General features: G+C 35.2%; 1 protein-coding gene and 1 non-coding gene across 2 annotated transcripts in view; one reads left to right on the top strand and one right to left on the bottom strand.

Annotated features, from left to right (window-relative positions):
* LOC138325117 (uncharacterized) overlaps window positions 1–16545 on the top strand; it is a 31976-nt gene extending 15431 nt beyond the window's left edge. Inside the window, exons 6-22 of the mRNA XM_069270560.1 lie at window positions 131–409; window positions 1986–2066; window positions 2680–2862; window positions 4974–5084; window positions 5484–5627; window positions 6025–6231; window positions 6686–6856; window positions 7409–7541; window positions 7918–8078; window positions 8237–8338; window positions 8956–9135; window positions 9584–9656; window positions 10434–10592; window positions 10912–11085; window positions 12389–12567; window positions 14065–14242; window positions 14659–16545. Of these exons, the coding sequence (XP_069126661.1) occupies window positions 131–409; window positions 1986–2066; window positions 2680–2862; window positions 4974–5084; window positions 5484–5627; window positions 6025–6231; window positions 6686–6856; window positions 7409–7541; window positions 7918–8078; window positions 8237–8338; window positions 8956–9135; window positions 9584–9656; window positions 10434–10592; window positions 10912–11085; window positions 12389–12567; window positions 14065–14242; window positions 14659–14987 (2844 nt within the window). The 3' untranslated portion in view covers window positions 14988–16545. The remainder of the gene's footprint in view (window positions 1–130; window positions 410–1985; window positions 2067–2679; window positions 2863–4973; window positions 5085–5483; window positions 5628–6024; window positions 6232–6685; window positions 6857–7408; window positions 7542–7917; window positions 8079–8236; window positions 8339–8955; window positions 9136–9583; window positions 9657–10433; window positions 10593–10911; window positions 11086–12388; window positions 12568–14064; window positions 14243–14658) is intronic.
* Window positions 11752–11873, bottom strand: LOC138326610 (U6atac minor spliceosomal RNA). Its single transcript, XR_011208927.1, has one exon. It is a non-coding gene; the product is annotated as a U6atac minor spliceosomal RNA (small nuclear RNA).
* Window positions 16546–22543: the final 5998 nt, after the last annotated feature.

Below are 22543 nucleotides of genomic sequence, written 5' to 3'. Positions count from 1 at the left end.
AAAAGGCCTGACTGGTTTTCGTTTTCCTATGAAAACTCAATCCATAGAATTGAATGTGGAATTTTAAAGTATCTTATATATAGCTTTAGTTTGTTCTTGGTGCCTATGTGGGCGATACATTATTTTTCAGTCTGATCGTAGTGCCTCCTCCCATGGAGACAAACCACACTACATCCCTCCCGAGATGGTCAAGGAAGTTCCGGACCGCGTGGTTCAGCTCGTCCAGGATCTGCTGGACCAGACCCCACCGGTCAGCCAGACCAAGCCAAACCAGTCCAAGCTCAAGTCCCCGTCCACTTCTAGTCTATCCAAGGTCACCCCTAGTCCTGTGGTTAAGGACAAGGACCGCAAAGTTGTCATGAATATATGGGACTTTGCCGGTCAGCCAGTATTTTATACTACCCACCAAGTAAGTCATATATCGGGTCAGTTAGCCGTTGAAATCAAAGTCTCCTAAATTAAAATGAAAAAAGCATTATACCAATGTATTGTATAAACAGAAAACTTTTTAAGTGTGTTGTACAAATTACGTATATGTATTGAAAATAAGAATCACCTTGGCCATGTCTTAATTAGGTAATCCGCTAGGATGACCTATAGGCATTGCATGTGCTTCATCCATACTGGTCCGTAAACTTTTCATTCAAATAACTTTTGAGGTCATCTGACCTGAAGGGTCAGGATGACCTATAGTCATCATGTTTCGTCCGTCGTCGTCCGCCGTGCGCCGTCCGCCGTGCGCCGTCCGCCGTGCGCCGTCCGCCGTGCGTTAACTTTTCACATTTTGAACTTCTTCTCAAGTTCTACCAGTGCAATTTGGCTGAAACTTGCATGAAATGATCCTGACATGGTCCCGACAAAGTGTTGTTATTTTTCGGGTCGATCCGAAATCAAAGGTGGCCGCCACAGCCGCCATCTTGAAAACACATTTTGAACTTCTTCTCAAGTTCTACCGGTGCGATTTGACTGAAACTTGCATGAAATGATCCTGACATGGTCCCGACAAAGTGTTGTTATTTTTCGGGTCGATCCGAAATCCAAGATGGCCGCCACAGCCGCCATCTTGAAAACACATTTTGAACTTCTTCTCAAGTTCTACTGGTGCGATTTGGCTGAAACTTGCATGAAATGATCCTGACATGGTCCTGGAAAAGTGTTGTTATTTTTCGGGTCAATCCGAAATCCAAGATGGCCGCCACAGTCGCCATCTTGAAAACACATTTTGAACTTCTTCTCAAGTTCTACCGGTGTGATTTGGCTGAAAATTGCATGAAATGATCCTGACATGGTCCTGACAAAGTGTTGTTATTTTTCGGGTCGATCCGAAATCCAAGATGGCAGCCACAGCCGCCATCTTGAAAACACATTTTGAACTTCTTCTCAAGTTCTACCGGTGCGATTTGGCTGAAACTTGCATGAAATGATCCTGGCATGGTCCCGACAAAGTGTTGTTATTTTTCGGGTCGATCCGAAATCCAAGATGGCCACCACAGCCGCCATCTTTAAAACACATTTTGAACTTCTTCTCAAGTTCTACCGGTGCGATTTGACTGAAACTTGCATGAAATGATCCTGACATTGTCCTGACAAAGTGTTGTTATTTTTCGGGTCGATCCCAAATCCAAGATGGCCGCCACAGCCGCCATCTTTAAAACACATTTTGAACTTCTTCTCAAGTTCTACCGGTTCGATTTGACTGAAACTTGTTTTCAATAGCTGACTTTGAGCTAATATTGGGTCTGTAGCTTGTTGGGATGACGGTCTACCAAGTTTGTTCAAATTATGACCTTGACCTTCCTTCAAGGGCATAGGGGACTAAAAACATCAATTTAGTTTCAAATGATTGTGAAGACCTTTTGGGCCTTTTGTTATGATTTACTGGTTTATTGTTTAGTAGATGAAAAGTTTTTTGAACTTTAAATCACTTTACAGTTATATGAAGATTAATTTGTAACTTTAAAAAATCAATGTTTTTGCTATTCCAGGTGTTCCTTACATGTAGAGCTGTTTACATCTTTGTGTTCAATCTGACCCACGATCTAAACTCCGTCCACTCAACACAACAGGTTGGTATACTTAGATTGTAGACGCAGAAGCATGTTTATAATACACTCTATATCTATATTAAAGGAAAGGTAAATTAATTACAAAACAACAATTTCCTAACAATAGTTGACAACTTTGGATAAAACATGTTTATAACAAATACGTTATAATGAATTCATGGTCATTACGTAATAATTTTTGTTCCCTGTCAATGCTCCTGTAATATGTCAATGCTATGTGTACAATGAACTATGTTTATAACAAAGCGATTATGTTGGTTCCTAGAGGTTTGTTATAGCTGTGTTTTACTGTATACAATATATTAACTCTAAAATGCATTTATTATGTGCCACCTTTATGAGATGAAAGAAACTGGTTTTAACACAATATGGTGATACATGTATGTACAATTGCACGGATAGAAGACATAAGATATATGATATTCATATCAAGTCATCTGCAGTTGAACGACTGACTCGCCTTGGCTAGATTGCCTCTACATGTAGTTATTAGAAGCACCATTTCTGCATATGCCACAATTTGGTAGCATAGTGATTTCTTTCTGTTCAAAATTGCTATAGAATGGAATAAGTCTGCCTTTAGAATTTTATTTATTATCTGAATCCGTTACAGGAAAACCCTGACGGTGAGATGACAACACTGGATTTTATGGATTTTTGGATGAGGTCTATATACGCCCATACATCCCAAAACACATCTAATACCATAGACAACACCAGGCTGTCTCCCCCGATATTTGTCGTGGGCACACACCGGAACAGCCTGTCAACGGACCCGGAGCAACAGGAACAAATGGTAAGACTTGATCTATCCTCTTCACAGTTCTTCACAGTTCTAAAAATGTTTTGTTAATTCATTCATAAAGACACATTTCAACTCTTCTACATCTAACACTGGAAAACAGCTCATAGTGTATGAATTCTATTTTAACGGGGATGTATGAACTCTATTTTGATGAAATATCTCTGTAAAAGTAATTGGTCCTGGAAACCCATCAGCATAAGACACAATTATATTGTTGCAGATAGCATTTTTATGACCCACTGTGAAATGTCTGGATTTCATATGAAGGCAAGGGCATTTATGACTTACAGGCAACTCTAGTTATTTTCTAGTGTAATACTTCATGAAATCAATGCAGAAACTAGTAGGTTTATTTACAGTCGAAACTCGTTATCTCAAAATTGCTTGAGTCGAAATTCCGGTTGAGTCGAATTAATTTTCAAGTCCTGTTTTTTGTCCTTCTTTGTGTATGTATTTTAAGATCGGATGACTCGAATTTCGATGACTCGAAACTCCGGTTGTGTCAAAGTCAATTCCTGGTCCCTAGAACGGATATTCAGCGGAAAAAATAGTCGCTATCTCGAATTTAATTTTAGTCAAAATTTTAAATAAAAAAATCCCAACAATTACGTAAATATAACATGGATACAAACAATTGAAATTCACCTGTGGTTTGTCGTAACACGTGATTGGTTTACCTGCACATATCGTGATGGTATATGCAGATTCAGGCCTATGGGAACATACTACAACAATGACTGCTAATTAATAATTGTTTAATACAGTCGAAGCTCGTTATCTCAAAATCGCTTGAGTCGAAATTCCGGTTGAGTCGAATTAATTTTCAAGTCCCGTTTTTCGTCCTTCTTTGTGTATGTATTTTAAGATCGGATGACTCGAAACTCCGGTTGTGTCAAAGTCAATTCCTGGTCCCTAGAACGGATATTCAGCGGAAAAAATAGTCGCTATCTCGAATTTAATTTTAGTCAAAATTTTAAAAATCCCAACAATTACGTAAATATAACATGGATACAAACAATTGAAATTCACCTGTGGTTTGTCGTAACATGTGATTGGTTTACCTGCACATATCGCGATGGTATATGCAGATTCAGGCCTATGGGAACATACTACAACAATGACTGCTAATTAATAATTGTTTAATAAATTCTCTCAAGTATGGCTTCCTAATTAGTGTCACTTTACAATTGTGACTTACCTGTACATAAACACGATGCATGTTTACACAATCACACTCAGCATGGCCCGATCAGCGTGGCTGATCATGACCGGAAGTGTGTTTGTTTAGTTATCATTAGAAACGAAAGTGTTTTCTAAGGCTTGTATTGAATGTTGATAGTGCAAAATAATTTAACAAACCCACAATGTTAAATGTTTGACTAGTCGTTGCATATGTACTAGTATCTTAGTCATGCAATGTATTTCTGCGTTGGTATAGAAATCTACTTTCGTTTCATTTACCGTAAATTATATTAACCAGTAGAAACGGAGAGTGTAGTCTGCTCACGGTAGGTGAAAACTATTGTTTATTTTACTATTTTGAAATAACAGTAAATTCTGAAATAAGAAAGATGTTTGTTTTTATTTGTTCAGGTTCTATATTCCGTATAAGTTTGATGTATGAACCATTGAAGTCAGTATACGTATATCACCGGGAAATCAGGGTGCATGCCTATTATCATGATGATTGTATCCTATTTCTATTTTTTTTACAAAATGTATTTAAAAAAATCCCAAAACATCTGAAAACATATAAATAAGAAGATTTAATACAGACCTTATAAGTTGGAAAATCACGATAATATGCTGATCACGGTAATAGGCATGTACCCGGCTGTCATAAGATATAAGGACCGTTGAAAACCACGTTCTGACCAAACCTAATGGCATTACGTTTGAGTCGAATTCCGGATGAGTCGAATTATTTTCGTTGGTCTGTTGAATTTCGAGATAACGAGTTTCGACTGTATATTGGTTTAGTATGAAAACTGATAGGAAGTGTTGGTAAAAGTTGATGATCTGATCATGTTGCCATACAGTAAATACATTTTCCTTCAGACCAATTGATCTAATATTACACTGTCTACTGCTTTGTACTTTAGGTAGAAGAAAAGTTTGAAGAAATCCGAAATTTCTGTGTAAATAAGCCATATGCTCAACACATAGTTACACCATTTGTGGCAGTGGAGAACAGTATAGAGAACGATAGCCAGGTGGGTGAATAGATTCTGATTTACAGGTTTATAATGACGAAAGGTAATTTGGCAATCGTGTTATTCCACATCTTTTTATAGCCATTGAGTGTGATATTGTATCTCAGAAAATGATAAGTATCAAAGCTTTACATACTCATTTCAGGAAAAGATAGTTTTTGTCACTTTTTGAAAGAGAAATGGAGAATTTCAGAGGGAATTTCTACTTTAATTTGAATTATTGTGCATCTGACTTTCTGGAAGATATTCTCAACAATAATATAATCCTCTATTGCCTCTTAAAAGCTTTTAGAAAAGAACTTATTAAAAGTTTGATAATAAATTTGTTTACTCATTATTGCATTCTGTTACTTTTTGCGAGCCATGTGCCAGCTTTTAAACTTTGTCCTACTTTGACAGGTTACAGCATTAAGAGAGCATGTCGAGGAGATCGCGGGTAAGGAGCCATACATGGGAGAACAGATGCCGATACACTGGCTGAGGTTCGAACAGGAACTTGCCAACCTTGTCAATGACGACTTTAACCATGCTTCATTCGATCAGGTCAGTTTTAGCACAAAGCAGTTATCAATCCTGACAAAGTCATGTTAAAAATTATCTTCTTTAACCAGGGTAATTTAATATCAATATAAGGTAGTTTTTGTACATTTACGAAAAGCCATTTATCTTCATTGACCAGATCAAATTGCAGTTACTTCCCTTGTCTAGACTAATAATGTTACTGCTATGCCATATTTAACAGTCTTTCTCCTTACTGGAAAAGGTTTAAGATCTTTGTTTTAAATTGACTTACCAACTGTCTTTGCTAGTTTAATTTTCATGGGACAATGTTTTTTATTTTGTCAAATTCTCATTCTTATTTTTCAAATTCACTGAATTTAGCTATTGTTTCGTGACAATGTAGGATTAGCTTTTAACATAATGAAATGAACCCTTATAGGTAAAGGAGATAGCCAACAACCTGGGCATTAGTTCAGATAAGGAGGTGAAGATCATGCTGGAGTTCTACCACGACCTCGGAGTGTTAGTGTACTTCGGAGGCTCGGGGACCATGGACAACCTTCTGAGGAACACTGTTATATTAAACCCACAATGGCTAGTAGAAAAGTTCACACGTATCCTCGTGGCCAAACAGACAGAAGATAAGGTGGGTATATATATTTTTTAAAGGACTTTTAGTGGGTAAGAGATTTTATGAAACAAGTCTGAGAAGTTTTTATTTTTGCAAGCCATGGCTAGCAATGAATAAACCTTTGAGACATGGTTCATAAAATCTCATTTGAAATTGACACAAAGTTACTTTTTATCACATAAATACAACAGCCTTAACTACATTTTAAAGACTTGGTGTCAAATTATGTTGCAAATATCCAAAAGAGGCAGCCATTTTGTTCCGCTCTCCTCAAATCGCGAAGTCACATCATTGTTTCCTGACGTCACCTCATTGTGTCTGTTATGATTCAAAATGAATTTCCTGCCCAGCACAGAAAATTATTAATTAACTTAATAAAACACCAAGTAGTTTACTGTGATGTTTCGTTATCAAATGATTATTGTGATTTGTTATATGATATACCGTCTGCTCCTCCATTACTATCCAGTGGGACATGATGAAGGAGAAATGGAGGCTGTTCCAGGAGAAAGGAATCCTTGAGGACGCTCTTATCGATCACCTATGGGTGGATGTCATCGATCAGAAACCTGTCCTCCTCGGACTCATGGAGAAGTTTGACCTTGTGTGTCAGAGGTCACCTGATCTGTCCTTATCACAGGTAAATGAATATAGTCCTTAACAACCACCTCTGTATAAAGACCACCTGCTTCATAGACCACTTTCTCAGAGTTCCAAATGGTCAATATCACCACAATTTGACCTGTGTATGAAGACTACTTGGGGATAAAGGCCATATTTCCCTCAGATGGTCTTTATAGAGAGAGGTTTGACAGATTAGTGGAAGAATGTCTTGTGGAAAAAGGTATCAATTAAATTGGGGTTGGTGGGGGAGGGGGGGCTGATAATTTGTTGAGAATGTTTTGTAATAAAATTGTATCATTGAAAATAATATCTTGCTATGACAACACCGGTACAGTTCTGGGAAGTCGTTCATGGTCATGACTGTTTAGTAAAAGAAAGACAAAACTATACTATCTCTCTGTGATCAAGGTTAAGCAGTTAGCTGTGATCTTCCAGTGTTTTGTCTTCATTATTTGGTCGTTTGATAAAATATCACAAGATGTGGAACAACATATGCTGGCCTCTTTGAATAAAGTAGAAATTAATTTGGCATTTCTTATTCTTTAACCAAAGTATATGTTTATTTCAGTCCAATGGTGGCCACAAGTATCTGTCCTATTATGTCCCGTCCCACCTAGCTACATGTGGGGACAATAAACGTCTGTATGCTGCCTACGACTCAGATGTTGTATTTTATATCAACTTTTGTGGATTTCTACCAGGTAATGTACCTTATCCCACTGCAACTTAATGTTTATCAACCCAGGATGGTAGGAGACAGACCCTTATGGTCCGATGGTCTGATGACCAAAATATTTGAAAAGTACCTTTTCTTATATGTAATACCAGTCATAACATTAATGATAATGAAACTTGACTGTATAGTGTCAATACTGCTGTTATCTATGTAACCCTAGTAATTGCTAGCAGCAATAAACGGCTCGGCTCGATTAGTTGAGTGTAGGACAAGTAATCCAATGGTCCCCAGTTTGATCGCTAGCAGAGGCAGTGATTAATCAAATTAAATTGATTTCATTACTATAAATCTTGCACCCTGTTACATTTATAATTTATTTTACCTGCACCTATTTCTTATAGATGATCTGTTCCATCGAATTTTAACAAGAACTGTGCGTTGGACTCTCGGGAAATCTGGAAAGGAACCCTATAGTATGTTTCGTCATGTGGCTCGCTTCTACCTCGACCAGGAACACGACTTTGTACTACAGATGGCTCCTAGGCGATGTCACCGAATCAAGGTTTGTATCATTGTATTAGCTAGAGTCATATATTCATAATAATACCAGGATTTCATTCCCCCTTGATTAAATTTTACTGTATAAATTATTACCAAACAAGACTGGAATAAAGTGATGACAACATGGATCTCATTTCTCTGTCTTGTTATTTACAACAGGTTGTTGTGATGTGGGTTGCCAATGACGACGACTTCTCAATAGACTCGCAGAATAAGGATAATTTACGTGATAGAATCCCAAAACCTGAAGTTTGTGCCAAGGTAAGGGTAGAATGTTTTAAATTGCTAAACTCATTTACCCCTGAAAATTCATATTGCACTGTTGCAGTCTTTGAAACATTAGAGTTCAAATGTGTCTTGTGGGTGAATGAGTTCAATGTCATGACAGAGTTATCTGCCCTTGAGTTCAATGTCATGACAGAGTTATCTGCCCTTGTGGGTAGGTACTGATTGTTATCTCATGTTTTTATGAGTGTAACATCATACTTTTCAGGGAGAATAAGGTCATTTTACTCACAAAGTGATGTTACAATTAATATCTACATGTAAGGGAGATAACTCTGTATTATGCAAAGACTGAATAGCTCAAAATTGATCATATTTGTAAGAGTTTAGTATCATGATCATTAAACAAAATTCAGAACATCTAAGAAAAGGCAGAATTTAAAATATAATGTATACAAAGCAATCTTGCCCAATCTTTGTCTAGGTGGAAAATTCATAAGTTTTATAAGCAAAACATACATATAGTGCAAAAAAAAAACCACCACCAAAAAAAAAAAACAAACATGCATTGATGTAACAAACTCTAATTATTCTGTCACAGTGCTGTGATTGATGTATTAAGTGAAGGATTTCATTATCCTGTTGTGTTGTAGCTACGCAACTTCCTGGAGTCCAGTTTGTTTGAGTTAAAAGAGATGTGGATCAAGCGTCTGTACTACACAGTATGTGTGGCGTGTCCGTGTGGTCGACCGTGCTACTCACACGACTCTCCTAATTGTCAAGAGGAGCTGTGTATGCACTTTCTCAACCTTGATGAATGTCTGTCCAGCCGGGTAGGTAGCAACCTAAACAAAACATTTCATTTAGGAATTGTTCTTATCCAACTTGTTTCTCTTAATTATCTAGTGCCATGGATTACAAAGGTGACCATTACTTTCTCGGGTGCATTATCATGAATTAAGACTTAATTGTTAAACCCTCTTTATGTTTTGAATTTACACAAACAAATTTTCTAAAATTAAAATTAGGATTTCTATAGATAAGAGCCTCTCAAAGCAAGAAGTAATTAATATTTGGAATTTAGCCTTGCTTGCATGGATAAACATATTAATTTGTCATTTATATGAAAGTTTAATGGAGAAACTTTTAGGAACTTGGGGAAGACCATATATGTTTCTATTCATTTCGAGTTATAATTCTAATTATCTTCAATGCTGTACAAAATTTTTTAACTAAAGCTGTTTTTGATTTTGTTGATTAATTTATTTTGTTTTCTGATAGGTTGTATGTTGTGAACACAGAAGAGTGAAAACAAACTTGTTTCGCAAATGGTTTCCTGAGCCCTTCAATGCCGGTAAGTTCTGTTACAGACTGTTCATTGCATTTGGATAAAATCTTTATTTACAGGTTTTTAAAAATATTTCAGTTAGAAATAAGATGATAATAAATGCTAATTTTTAACACACTAAATGTATCATATAAAGAAACCTATCAAATTTTCTTGAATTGTTCAATATCAAAATTGATGATCACAACCAGAATGCTTAGAAAACTACATACATGTATTCCGATTTTTCTGAACAGTAATTGACAGATAACAAACTGTCAATCAAACTGCTTGTGGATTTGTATTGTGTATGCTACAACGTTTGCTATGATATTGAATAGGTACATGTGCGTTTATGAGCACGAGGTGTAACTATATTACATGTGGCGTTCAGGCAATATTACTAAAAAAAGCTTTCCCTGAAAGTATATTGATAATCAATTCAGCATGTCCAAGAAGTTCATATTAGCAGGATATTGATAGTGTTGGGAATCGGTTGAAATTTTATGATCGGTCATCAGTTTTGTGTAACCAATTGACAAGAGATTGATTGCGACAAGTTTTCTATGACATTTATTGCATGTTTTACTGACCGGCAAATTATACACTTTCGTTTATGATGATATCTGGCAATTCCGACGACACTCGATTACAGATTTCTTAATCGATTAATTGGTCAAACACCCCAAACCAACGATGCCGATGAACTTGATTAATCGGAACACCACTAGATATTGAAGCCATTATTTGATAAAATGGTATAAGTCTGAGTGATATCGTTATTGTTTTGTACTTTGGGCACAGATTTCAGCGGCCAGATCTTACCCAGTATAGACATGTTGGAGACACATGGAAACATTGAGAAACACAATCCTAACCTACCAATGTGGGTGAAAAGTGCCGCCAAACTGCTGAACGGTGGGGAGGAGAACCAGGACTGGCTAGCTCTCGCCAACCTCATGGGTATGTGGCCTCATGTAATCTATATTTAATATATATTTTGATAATACAAATGTTACAATATTTTATACAAAAGTTTTTTATACACAACTTTGTCTTGTGATCTCCTCCTAAACTACTTGACAGATTTTGATAAAATTTTAGTCTAGTTGTCAACTCTGACGACAGTCTGACGACAGTTTTAGTTACTAATACTAAAAAATATGATTTTATGATGAAATTTCAGGACTTTAAAACTGTATCAATTGAAAGTACAATATCATCATACCAAAAAAGGCCAATTGTATCATTTTTGTACTTAAATGCTGTGTTTTTGCTCTAGGTTATAAAGAAGCTAAGATAGAGAAAATCACGGATGACCTGAATCCAGGCCTGGCCCTTTTGGCCGACTGGATACTGACCAGTGGTAACACTGCCCTGTCAGTGGACATGCTGGTCGGCTACTTGGAAAAGATGGACAGAGACGACATCGTGGAGATTATACAACAAGCCAAAGGTAATGCGGTGGGAAAATTTTTGTACTGCAGGGTTTGAATTACGTTGGCTTTAATGATTTACAGCATTTATATGTAGTTTTGTAGTACATAATTTTCTCGAGGTTGGCATTTTATGCTATAGTAACCAAATCACAGTCAAAAAAATAAATCGCTGAAATTCAATTTTCCCTTTTAAACTCAAAATCACACAATTTTGAGCCGCGAAAATAACTGGCTATATAGTATATTTGCCACTCACAGTTCCATGTGTACTATACATTGTACAAGAAAACAAAACATGCACAGCACATGTACACTACATACATGGTGAGGCTACCGACTACATGCATGATAGGCTGTCCTTACATGACCCTGGCTGTAAATAGGACTATAATTAATAAAACAAACAAACAAACAAACAAATTTTCATAGTAATGATATCATTATCTACTTCACAAATCTGTATATCTAACAAATATATTCCACAAAACAAAAGAGAAACCTGTTTAATTACATAGTAATTGGATGCAGTTTAATAAAATGTGTTGACAAACTGCCCGCAGTATATTTTGCATCATAGAGACTTCATTTATTTGGCCAAAAAATTGATTTAAAGAGTAAAACAGGTCCTTATTTCAGGTACAGTGCGTGTATAGATATATATATTGTGTCCATAATCTATTTATTGAAAATAAAGACCTATCTCCAAAGTAAGGAGATAAGTGCCTTATGTGTGTTATATAGACCACAGGGGTCCCTTCCGTCCTTATCAAGGGGAGTGCTAACCTTCTCTCCTTTCTTATAACACACCTGTATTAGGGCATCATTAGGTATATATACCTTGTATATTAATTAATAATATAAAATAGGTTTTATCTATTTACATATTTTCGTATTTTGTTTTAATTAAAATTTAGCATAAACAGTTATGAAGTTTAGCTTAATTCAAAAAGGTAAATCAATATAAAAAGTTTATTTTAGTTAAATCCTCTTTATTGTTATCATCAAAATATAACTGCAAAAAAGCTAAAATTTGGTGAAAAACTAATGAAATTTGAAATGTAAGATTTATCTCCCCTTAATTGCAAGTTCAAGTTTGAACCTTGGCACTTTGAAATTTTTGTTACTGATCTACTTTTATCTGTTTATACTAAAAAAAAAAGTGTTTCCCATTTATTTTGTTGACTTTTTCAGAAAATGATAATCGATCTGACCATCAACGTGAGTTGTGCAGTTATGCTCAGTTTATCGATCATTATTCTTGTATTTCATTTTACATTAACATTTGCCATTTGTATTTATCTGTACATTTATTTCCTCCAGAATCGATCCAGGACCCACCCCAAGTGTTCATCAGCTACCAGTGGGACTGTCAGGATGAGGTCAAGGCCCTCCGGGATCGTCTGGAGAAGGTCGGACTGTCCTGTTGGATGGACATTGGTCAGATGGGAGGAGGTGACCAGCTCAACATCAAGATAGACGAGGGTATCAGAAACTCCAAGGTAAGCCAGGTTATTAAAGGTGTATTAATTGTTATATAGTCTATACAGTTCACAGGGACTTGGTACATACCATATTTCATCGGTGGGGGTCTTATTTGCAGACGATCCGCCCGATAACATCCATCTATTAGGTCGCCATGTTTGATTTTTAAATGTCTGTCATTGTTGTAATAGTCATCAGTCAGGTTATATACACGTCGCAAGATGTTCTTGCATTTATAGTAATAACAAAAAACTCCCAGATGAAATTCAATCAAATGTTTGGACAAATTAAATTGACTTTTTCAGAAAATGACAATCGATCTGGCCATCAACATGAGTTGTGCAGTTATGCTCAGTTTATCGATCATTCTTTCTTTTATTTCATTTTACATTAACATTTGCCATTTGTATTTATCTGTACATTTATTTCCTCCAGAATCGATCCAGGACCCACCCCACAAGTGTTCATCAGCTACCAGTGGGACTGTCAGGATGAGGTCAAGGCCCTCCGGGATCGTTTGGGAGAAGGTCGGACTGTCCTGTTGGATGGACATCGGTCAGATGGGAGGAGGCGACCAGCTCAACATCAAGATAGACGAGGGTATCAGAAACTCAAAGGTAAGCCAGGCTTATTAAAGGTGTTTTAATTGTTATATAGTCTATATAGATCACAGGGACTTGGTACATACCATATTTTATCTGTGGGGGTCTTATTTGCAGACAATCGGTCCGATAACATCCATCTATTAGGTCGCCATGTTTGATTTTTAAAATGTCTGTCATTGTTGTAATAGTCATCAGTCAGGTTATATACACGTCGCAAGATGTTCTTGCATTTATACTCCCAGATGAAATTCAATCAAATGTTTTGACAAATTAAATTAAAATATAAATAAATACCGGTAGAAAGCCTGTTCACAGAAAAAGAAACAGACTTTCTACAACACAATTCTGCACAAATTTCATGAACATTCATCACTGATTAAAGAAACATGAAACAAACAAAAAAAACAAACAATATTTTCTGTATTCAGATATTTTAATAATCATATGATTGTTTAAAAAATATTCATATTAGTTCATTTTTTACATTACATCTCCGTCTTAGTCAACACATGAATCTATCGTAATTGAGACCTCTTTTGTTTCTGCATTTGAAAAGTTTTCCAGGCAATTTATTTTTGCGATTTATCATTGCGCTTTCGTGTGGTTTTAAATGGGAAATTATGTAACGATTATTTGTATTTAACCTTCATGATTCGGTTGATGTAAAATACGACGAATGTGATGCTGCAATAATTGCCCCTTGCCGGGGCCCCATCTCTGCATCGGCCGAATATTTGTGTCGATTCCCATGTATAAAGATGCTTTTATCGAAAAATGATTACAAAGCATTGTCATTAATGTAAGAATACTTCATTTGCATCAAATGTTACTCGCACACGGAAGTAAATTATTTACAGTATGTTGCCCACTTGTGGTATATAACATGTAAAATCTGATTTTGTTGACTAGGTGGTCTTGTCCTGTGTTTCGCCGAAGTACGTTGTCTCCCACCACTGTAACCGGGAGCTCAGTCTCGCTGATCTCCTGGCCAAGCCGATCATTCCAGTCATGTTTGAGTCAGTACCGTGGCCACCGCCGGGAGGAATGTCCCTCATCTTCTCTCAACTCGTCTACATCGACATGAAAGGTACGTTACGTAACGCTGGTCAATATACAATTGTTAGGGGTGGAGGTGGTTGGGTTTCTGACAAACTCCAATACTACTATATCTAGATATTACTATCCTAGTATTTGATCTGTCATTAAAAATGCTTGTTCAGTGTTCACGGCTATTTGCTTCAGTGAGTTAGCACTATAAAAAGGGTAGGAAACACAACTCAAATATACCACAGCCTCCCAAAACATACACACATTCGCTCACACTGCAACAAACTGCATACAAGGGAGGATGTCCTTAAATATAACCCTGAATGTAGGACATAAATTTAATCAAAGACATTTCAGGAGATACTTTTTTGAGAATAAAATTCCCACATGTACAAGTAGTGTACCACTAATTATTACCTTTTTACCTATAACCATAGTTACATTTCTCAAACACAGGTGTCGGAGGACACGGTGGGACGGGCATTCATGGTGACCTCAACGACAAATACCAGGAGATTATTCAGAGAGTGATGAACTACGCCAGCCCAGACCTCACCAAGTATTTTGACACAGAAACACTCATAAGTAGTAAAGATAGTAACATTCACCACGAGTCTTCAAGTCTGTCGAGTATGGAAAGTATAGACAATTCACTCAACAACAACCTGGAGCAGGCTAGTCTACGTCACCCTTACCCCATCCCTGTTACCATGGCAACACATCAGGAATATCCCACCCCACAGCAGGTCATGGTGACCAAGTGTGGAGTGTGTACCATCTTATGATGTCACTAGGACATAGAATCATCATGTACATATTCATTATCATTACACATAAATCATGATGGACAGAGGACCTACAGTGTATCACTGGGACTTCACCTCATCATGTACATCTCCAGTATCATCACAAGGACCTACAGTGTATCATCGTTATTCAATGTTATGTAATCAGATCGCCAGTATCGAAGACCCTTTCTAGCTCATATAGACAAGAAACGTTCACTTACCATAGTGGCTATTCGCATATGCATCATATGTGTACAAAAATTTGCATTGTTTTCTTAAAATCCAAATGCATATTGTTCTCATATAAAATTATCTTATTTTGAATATAACTCACAAGGGCAGATAACTCTGTTTTATCATAATGACTGAAGAAAAAGCTTACTAGTGCAGGACCACTTAGCATTATTATAAGACTGTTATTTATTACACAAGTTTGAATCTCATTCACCAGCTATATGCAGTCAAGGTAAAGCTGGTCGCTGTGGCAGATTTTGCTATACTCTCACTGCAGCTATATAATGTTACGAATCATTACAAGTGTATGTTTAAATGATGAATGAATGTAAATTATATCACTTATTTCTTATCAATATTTTTGTAACTTTTTAACTTTTGAAACTATAGCATTGTCTTGGAGAGGTGTTTTCAAATGCTATGGAAATATTTCTACTTGGTGGTCAGTACACAACTTGTTTAGGTTGTAAAGGCATTAATTGTGTCTTTCGGAGAGGGGCATTTCAACCTGTATTACAGATTAAGGCTTGGCAGCATAAGGCTTGCCGAAGACTGACCAGCTGAATTGTCTTTGCTTGAAAAGAGGTGAAAAAAAGGGTTTATTGTTTACAGGACACATTTTAATTAATGTCTCCTGTGAAATGTATTTAAAATCTATTTATTGTGATGAATTTTAGATTTCCTCATCCTGTTGCTTTTTGCTCTTCCAACCATATTCAATGTGTAGTTGATATGTTTGTAACGAAAAAGTGCTAAAGGGTTGTGTATATGGAACAAGATAATATCACTTTACAAGTAAAAGTGATGGTGTGAGATTTTGTCAAGTCTTTATATGTATATGAAGCTATCTGTGATATATCTAAAATAGATATTAATTTGCTTTGCTTGTTAGATCGAGTTAGAGAATTATTTATGGTGAGTATGTGTATGTTTGCAGGATATATTCATGTAAATTCAATTATCATATTCAAACAGTGAAGACATGTGTTTTCAAATATTTATTACATGAAATAGTGAACTACTTATAGCTATTTTATTCCAGACAGGCATTGACGTTGAAGGAATTTTGTAAACCATGTCCATTCTCAAAAATTCTTTTAGAAGCCAAAACATAGCTTCAAACTCTGGCATTGCAATCTATTCAGTTTTATGAAGATTACTACTCCATGTATTTGACAATCAACAATTCAGACTAATTACATGGCATGGTTCAAATTTTTGTAATAAACAAATAATAATCGGTGTATTTTGAATTATCCTAAAAATAAGTATTGGTTTATTAGTTTAACGCCTCATTAACAGCCAGGGTTATTTAAGGATGTGCCAGTGATTTCAAGTTTGAATCTCATTCACCAGCTATATGCAGTCAAGGTAAAGCTGGTCGCTGTGGCAGATTTTGCTATACTCTCACTGCAGCTATATAATGTTACGAATCATTACAAGTGTATGTTTAAATGATGAATGAATGTAAATTATATCACTTATTTCTTATCAATATTTTTGTAACTTTTTAACTTTTGAAACTATAGCATTGTCTTGGAGAGGTGTTTTCAAATGCTATGGAAATATTTCTACTTGGTGGTCAGTACACAACTTGTTTAGGTTGTAAAGGCATTAATTGTGTCTTTCGGAGAGGGGCATTTCAACCTGTATTACAGATTAAGGCTTGGCAGCATAAGGCTTGCCGAAGACTGACCAGCTGAATTGTCTTTGCTTGAAAAGAGGTGGAAAAAAAGGGTTTATTGTTAACAGGACACATTTTAATTAATGTCTCCTGTGAAATGTATTTAAAATCTATTTATTGTGATGAATTTTAGATTTCCTCATCCTGTTGCTTTTTGCTCTTCCAACCATATTCAATGTGTAGTTGATATGTTTGTAACGAAAAAGTGCTAAAAGGTTGTGTATGGAACAAGATAATATCACTTTACAAGTAAAAGTGATGGTGTGAGATTTTGTCAAGTCTTTATATGTATATGAAGCTATCTGTGATATATCTAAAATAGATATTAATTTGCTTTGCTTGTTAGATCGAGTTAGAGAATTATTTATGGTGAGTATGTGTATGTTTGCAGGATATATTCATGTAAATTCAATTATCATATTCAAACAGTGAAGACATGTGTTTTCAAATATTTATTACATGAAATAGTGAACTACTTATAGCTATTTTATTCCAGACAGGCATTGACGTTGAAGGAATTTTGTAAACCATGTCCATTCTCAAAAATTCTTTTAGAAGCCAAAACATAGCTTCAAACTCTGGCATTGCAATCTATTCAGTTTTATGAAGATTACTACTCCATGTATTTGACAATCAACAATTCAGACTAATTACATGGCATGGTTCAAATTTTTGTAATAAACAAATAATAATCGGTGTATTTTGAATTATCCTAAAAATAAGTATTGGTTTATTAGTTTAACGCCTCATTAACAGCCAGGGTTATTTAAGGATGTGCCAGGTTTTTTGGAGGAGGAAAGTCAGAGTATCCGGTGAAAACCCATCGACCACTAGTCAGTACCAGGCAACTGCTCCACATACTGACTGCTGTATGTGGGGCAGTTGCCATGTACTGATTGCTGTGGTTTGTCTAAAGATAATATAAGTGTAACAATGTTATCATATACAGCAAATAATTGTTAAATTTGGAATCCTGCACATGTATTAAATGTGATGATTTTATAGTAAAAAAAGGTTGGAACCAACAAATGGAGAAATTTTAATTTGAGGGAATTCTCAGACCCTCATTTGTTTCATTTGATCTGATGAAATTTCCCACACAGATTTATTTGTATCTGGGCATTTCCTGTTATTTTACTGTGATAAGGATATCATAGAAATTCACAGCATCAGTAAAGCTGGCAATGCAGGTTAAAAATTGTGTGTTCCAAATGTTTTGCAGATGCTCATTATGATAGTTTACCATTTCTAAGGAACCGTATAAGATCTGAGGGAATTTCTCTCTTTATGAAATTTATTGTTAGATACATGTACATTATTGTATATGTGGTGAATACAGGAAGAGAAAATGATCTGAGGGAGTCATCTTATTGTATTTACACAGTTACACTGTCATTGTTACATATACATATGTATATATCGTATATATATTACATGTATATTATTGTTATATGATGTACACATTTTATTTTTGTGTCAACAAAGAATCTGTTATTTCAGTGATAAATATTTATCTTTTAGATTGTCATTTATATTCAAATGAATCATGATTCAGGTGAACTGATATATACAATGACAGGAAATAGTGCTTTATATATATACACAAATGTTTGGCATTTATAAGTTTTGTTCTTTTTATGAAATATTTTGCATGACTATGTGTGTATTAAAGATGCTCCACCGCTGACAAATGGTATTTTTTCACTATCAAAAACAGGAACAGACGATTAAGTATTTTCTCTTCAGTTCCAAAAGTTACTTACTTTATACCATTACCACCATTGAAAAGTTTGAGCTTCTTATTTTACTTCAAGTTAAAAATATGAAAAATTATTACGTAATTGCATCCCAAAAAAATTCTGTGGCACTATGTCCTATATGGAATTAAGTAATGATTGCGCATGCACCAAAGGCAAACTAAATTATTTTATGTTATTTTTTGTGCTAATTAGGCATATATATATACACGATTAAACACCAATTATTGTTCAAATGATGAATATCATTTATGCTCTGTCGGCGGTGGAGCATCTTTAAAGTATTACTTTTAATTACACATGTAATTACACATTTGTTTGATAAGTTTTCAGTTATGTTGAAGGAGTTAAGATGAAGGGATTTTAATTTTCGCAGCTTTGTACGAAAATTGAAATTATTATTTTAATATGATAACCGATTGCTTGAGGGCATGCAATTGCTTGAGGGCATGCATAGAGTTAATGGGCATTAATTATGGAGAGGAGATATACCTCCAAAGAAGTGATTCTCAATCAATGATTTAATTTCTTTATATATTTGTTCTAAAAACTTAATGTACGCTGTATGTTAAACTACACCCTCTATCACTAAATACATTTGTGTTCATGGTATATTTAGTTTTAAATTTCATTAATGTAAAAATTCCCAACATATTCGTCAGATTTGAGTTTCTCTCACGCTGTAGGGATTTATCTGGTTTTGGAAGTATTTACTATTAAATCATTTATTTGTGAAAAGTTAGGTATATTACACAGGGACTTGACACAAATTTCTAACCAATATTATTTATATACATGTATATATATTATGGGACGAAGAAGTAATTCCAACTGTGTGGAAAAAAATTGTCAAATTTCAGAGGCGATCTAAATATAATATAATATAAGTATTATAGTATCTATATACTGTTGGTTAGAAATTTGTGTCAGGTCCCTGTGGTACGTACGTAATGCAAATTTCAATCAGCATCTGATCAAGGGTAAATGCAGACTCTTTAAAAGAACATTACTCTTTCAGTTTAACAAAACATTAAATTTTGTGTATGTGTGGCATAAAATTAGGTAGTGGTTTTGATATGATTTGATTTTGAGTTAAATGGTTACAATATGTTTTAGGAAGAAATGTACCGTATTCGACCCAATAAGCGCCCATCTCCCTATAAGCGCCCCTACCCCTTTTGAGGCCTCAATTTCAATTGCCCTGGCATTAGATCAAAACTATCAAAATTGTAAATGTTTGCAATAATTTTGTCTTATTAAACATCTTTGCATTTTATTCAATTTTTAAACACCCTGACTGCTTTTTGGGTCGAATATGGTACATTGTATGTGTTAAACTTTTAATCAGGCATTACTCAAATCATGTTCAAACTTATTGGGATTAGTAACGTGTTCTGTGAAGGTTCTATTCTGTTCTGTTACTCGTAAGTCATTATGGGCAATGAGATATATCAAATGTGTGTCAATCTAATTATTGTTATGCTATATCTGTAAATGAGGACATTTTCATGGAGAAGCTGCCAGATTTCAAATACATGTATACTTATTATATTAATTTTGGCCTTGAAGTTGTCCCCAACACAACATTTTGTGAAATTAATTATGATCATAGAACATTGCGATCAAAAGAACTATATATACTTTGGAAACAATCCTCATGTATTTTGTAAATAAAGATATGAAGCTCTCTGAAATAAGTCACATATATCTACAATTACATAAATGTAGCTAGTATACAGGTTTAAATGTTGGTAAAATTTTACAGATGATGGCATTGAAAATAATTATCAGATATACCAGGTTTATTTGATAGAAACTGAAGAAACTCATTGCACGTCTACTCAATATTTGGTTCGGCATTTTGAGGGCACTATATTTACCACTTTAAGAATTTGTTTCTGCATTATTATGACTAAAGATACACATTTAAAGGCACTGTTTCTTTCATATACATCTATGAATATGCTTTTTTCTCATTTGTAGATCTCTTTTCCGTGTGTTAATAGTTAGTAGGCTAAAATATAATAATTACTTGTTTCACATCTAAATGTTACAACTATATTGCTTATTGTAAAAAGGAAATAAGTTTATGATAGAAGCTATCCTTACAGTATTCTTAGTTATTGATTTTATATTGATTCATAAAAAAATATTCATACGATTTTCACCTGGAATATTTGTCAGTGTATTATTTTTATTTTTGTTTTGTTTGCTTGCATTATGCTTTTAGAGAAGAATATGCAAATCAAAATCAACATCTTGGTTCTTTGTTTATCATATGTATTGATGATGAATGTTACTAATTAGACTGTTAATGTGCATTAGCATAATAGTCAAAGTTTAATTCCTTAATTGTTTCATTCTTGAGAGTTCGTATCACATATAGTAACAATTCCTAGGTGACCAAATACATTTTAGATTGTGTACCATATTTTACACAATTATAAGTGCTCAGGGCACTTAAAGAATTCAAAGAATTGAGGCCGGGGCACTTAATGGACAAAAGTTTAGTCATTTCACAAAATTAGTGCTCAAAATAAGCCACAATTTAATATATATATAGACTATATATACTGTATATATAGATTGAGGAATGGTGCCAAGATCCTGTGTTTGATTGAATTTCATATGTGGATCTTAAATTGTGTTATACAATGTGTCTATTATGGCAATGTCTGCAAAAGCACACAGGAGGATTAGTGCTCCTTCTGTTTCTTATCACTTTTTGATATGAGTTTAATTATAAATATTGTGGAATCTCTTTCTCTTTTGTTTTTGATATAATTTGAAATACGCCTCTAATTGTTAGAGATTATTGATCATATATAACTTAATGTTTCATTTAAATGTGTGAGATTAATTACAGAGTATACTGAATGTAAATTTCCTGGACTTTTGTGAGAAGGAATAAAAGCTATATCACTGAACCATTTGTTGTTGTTTTTAGCTCATCTGATCCAAAGGACTAAGGTAAGCTAATGCAATACGTCTGGCGTCTGGTGTCCGTCGTCCGTCAACAATCGACTTCTTCTCCATAACCGCTGGTTGGAATTTAATAAAACTTGACTGGTGGCATCCTTATGGAGTGCTGACTGAAAATTCTACAAATGGTCAGGCTGACCCCTGGGAGCCTGAGGGGCGGGGCCAGAATTGGTCAATTTGGCTATTTCATTATAAACGAGTTCTTCCCTGAAACTAAGCGTGGGATAGCACTCATAATGCAATGATAGCATCCTTATAGGGTGGGGATTCAAAATTATACAAATGATGGGACTGATCCCCCGCGGGCCTGAGGGACAGGGTCAAAAGGGGTCAATTTGGCTATTTCCATATAAACGACTTCTTCTCTGAAACTATAAGCATGGTATAGCACTCATAATGCAACGGTAGCATCCTTATATGGTGGGGATTCCAAATTGTACAAATGATGGGGCTGACCCATGGAGGCCTGAGAGGCGGGTCAAAAGGGGTCAATTTGGCTTTTTTCATATAAAAGACATCTTCTCTGAAACTAAGCATGGGATAGCACTCATAAAGCACAATCTAATTAAAATCAGAACTTCTATGTCGCTCTCTGTACCGTCCGCTTGTAGAAGCAGACTTTGCGGAGAGCGACATAGAAGTTCTAATTTTAATTAGATTGTCATAAAGCAATGGTAGCATCCTTATAGGGTGGCCATTAACCTATAGCCTACCGATAGCTATTTTCAAAAACCAATTCAAGGCACCCAGCCAATAATTTAAGGGTTCATGGAAATTCAAAGCGAATGACACTGACTTTATGATGTGCTTTGTAACATCAAATTGGAAGGGGATTTAGAAATTCCCTATAATAACTGGAAGTATATTATATGCATCATCTTTTTGCCTGTCTTTCT

Source organism: Argopecten irradians, chromosome 6 (genome assembly GCF_041381155.1).
Source record: "Argopecten irradians isolate NY chromosome 6, Ai_NY, whole genome shotgun sequence".
Classification (NCBI taxonomy): Eukaryota; Metazoa; Mollusca; class Bivalvia; order Pectinida; family Pectinidae; genus Argopecten; species Argopecten irradians.
The sequence above is the reverse complement of the archived record's forward strand: the minus strand, read 5'-3'. Positions and strand labels throughout refer to the sequence as shown.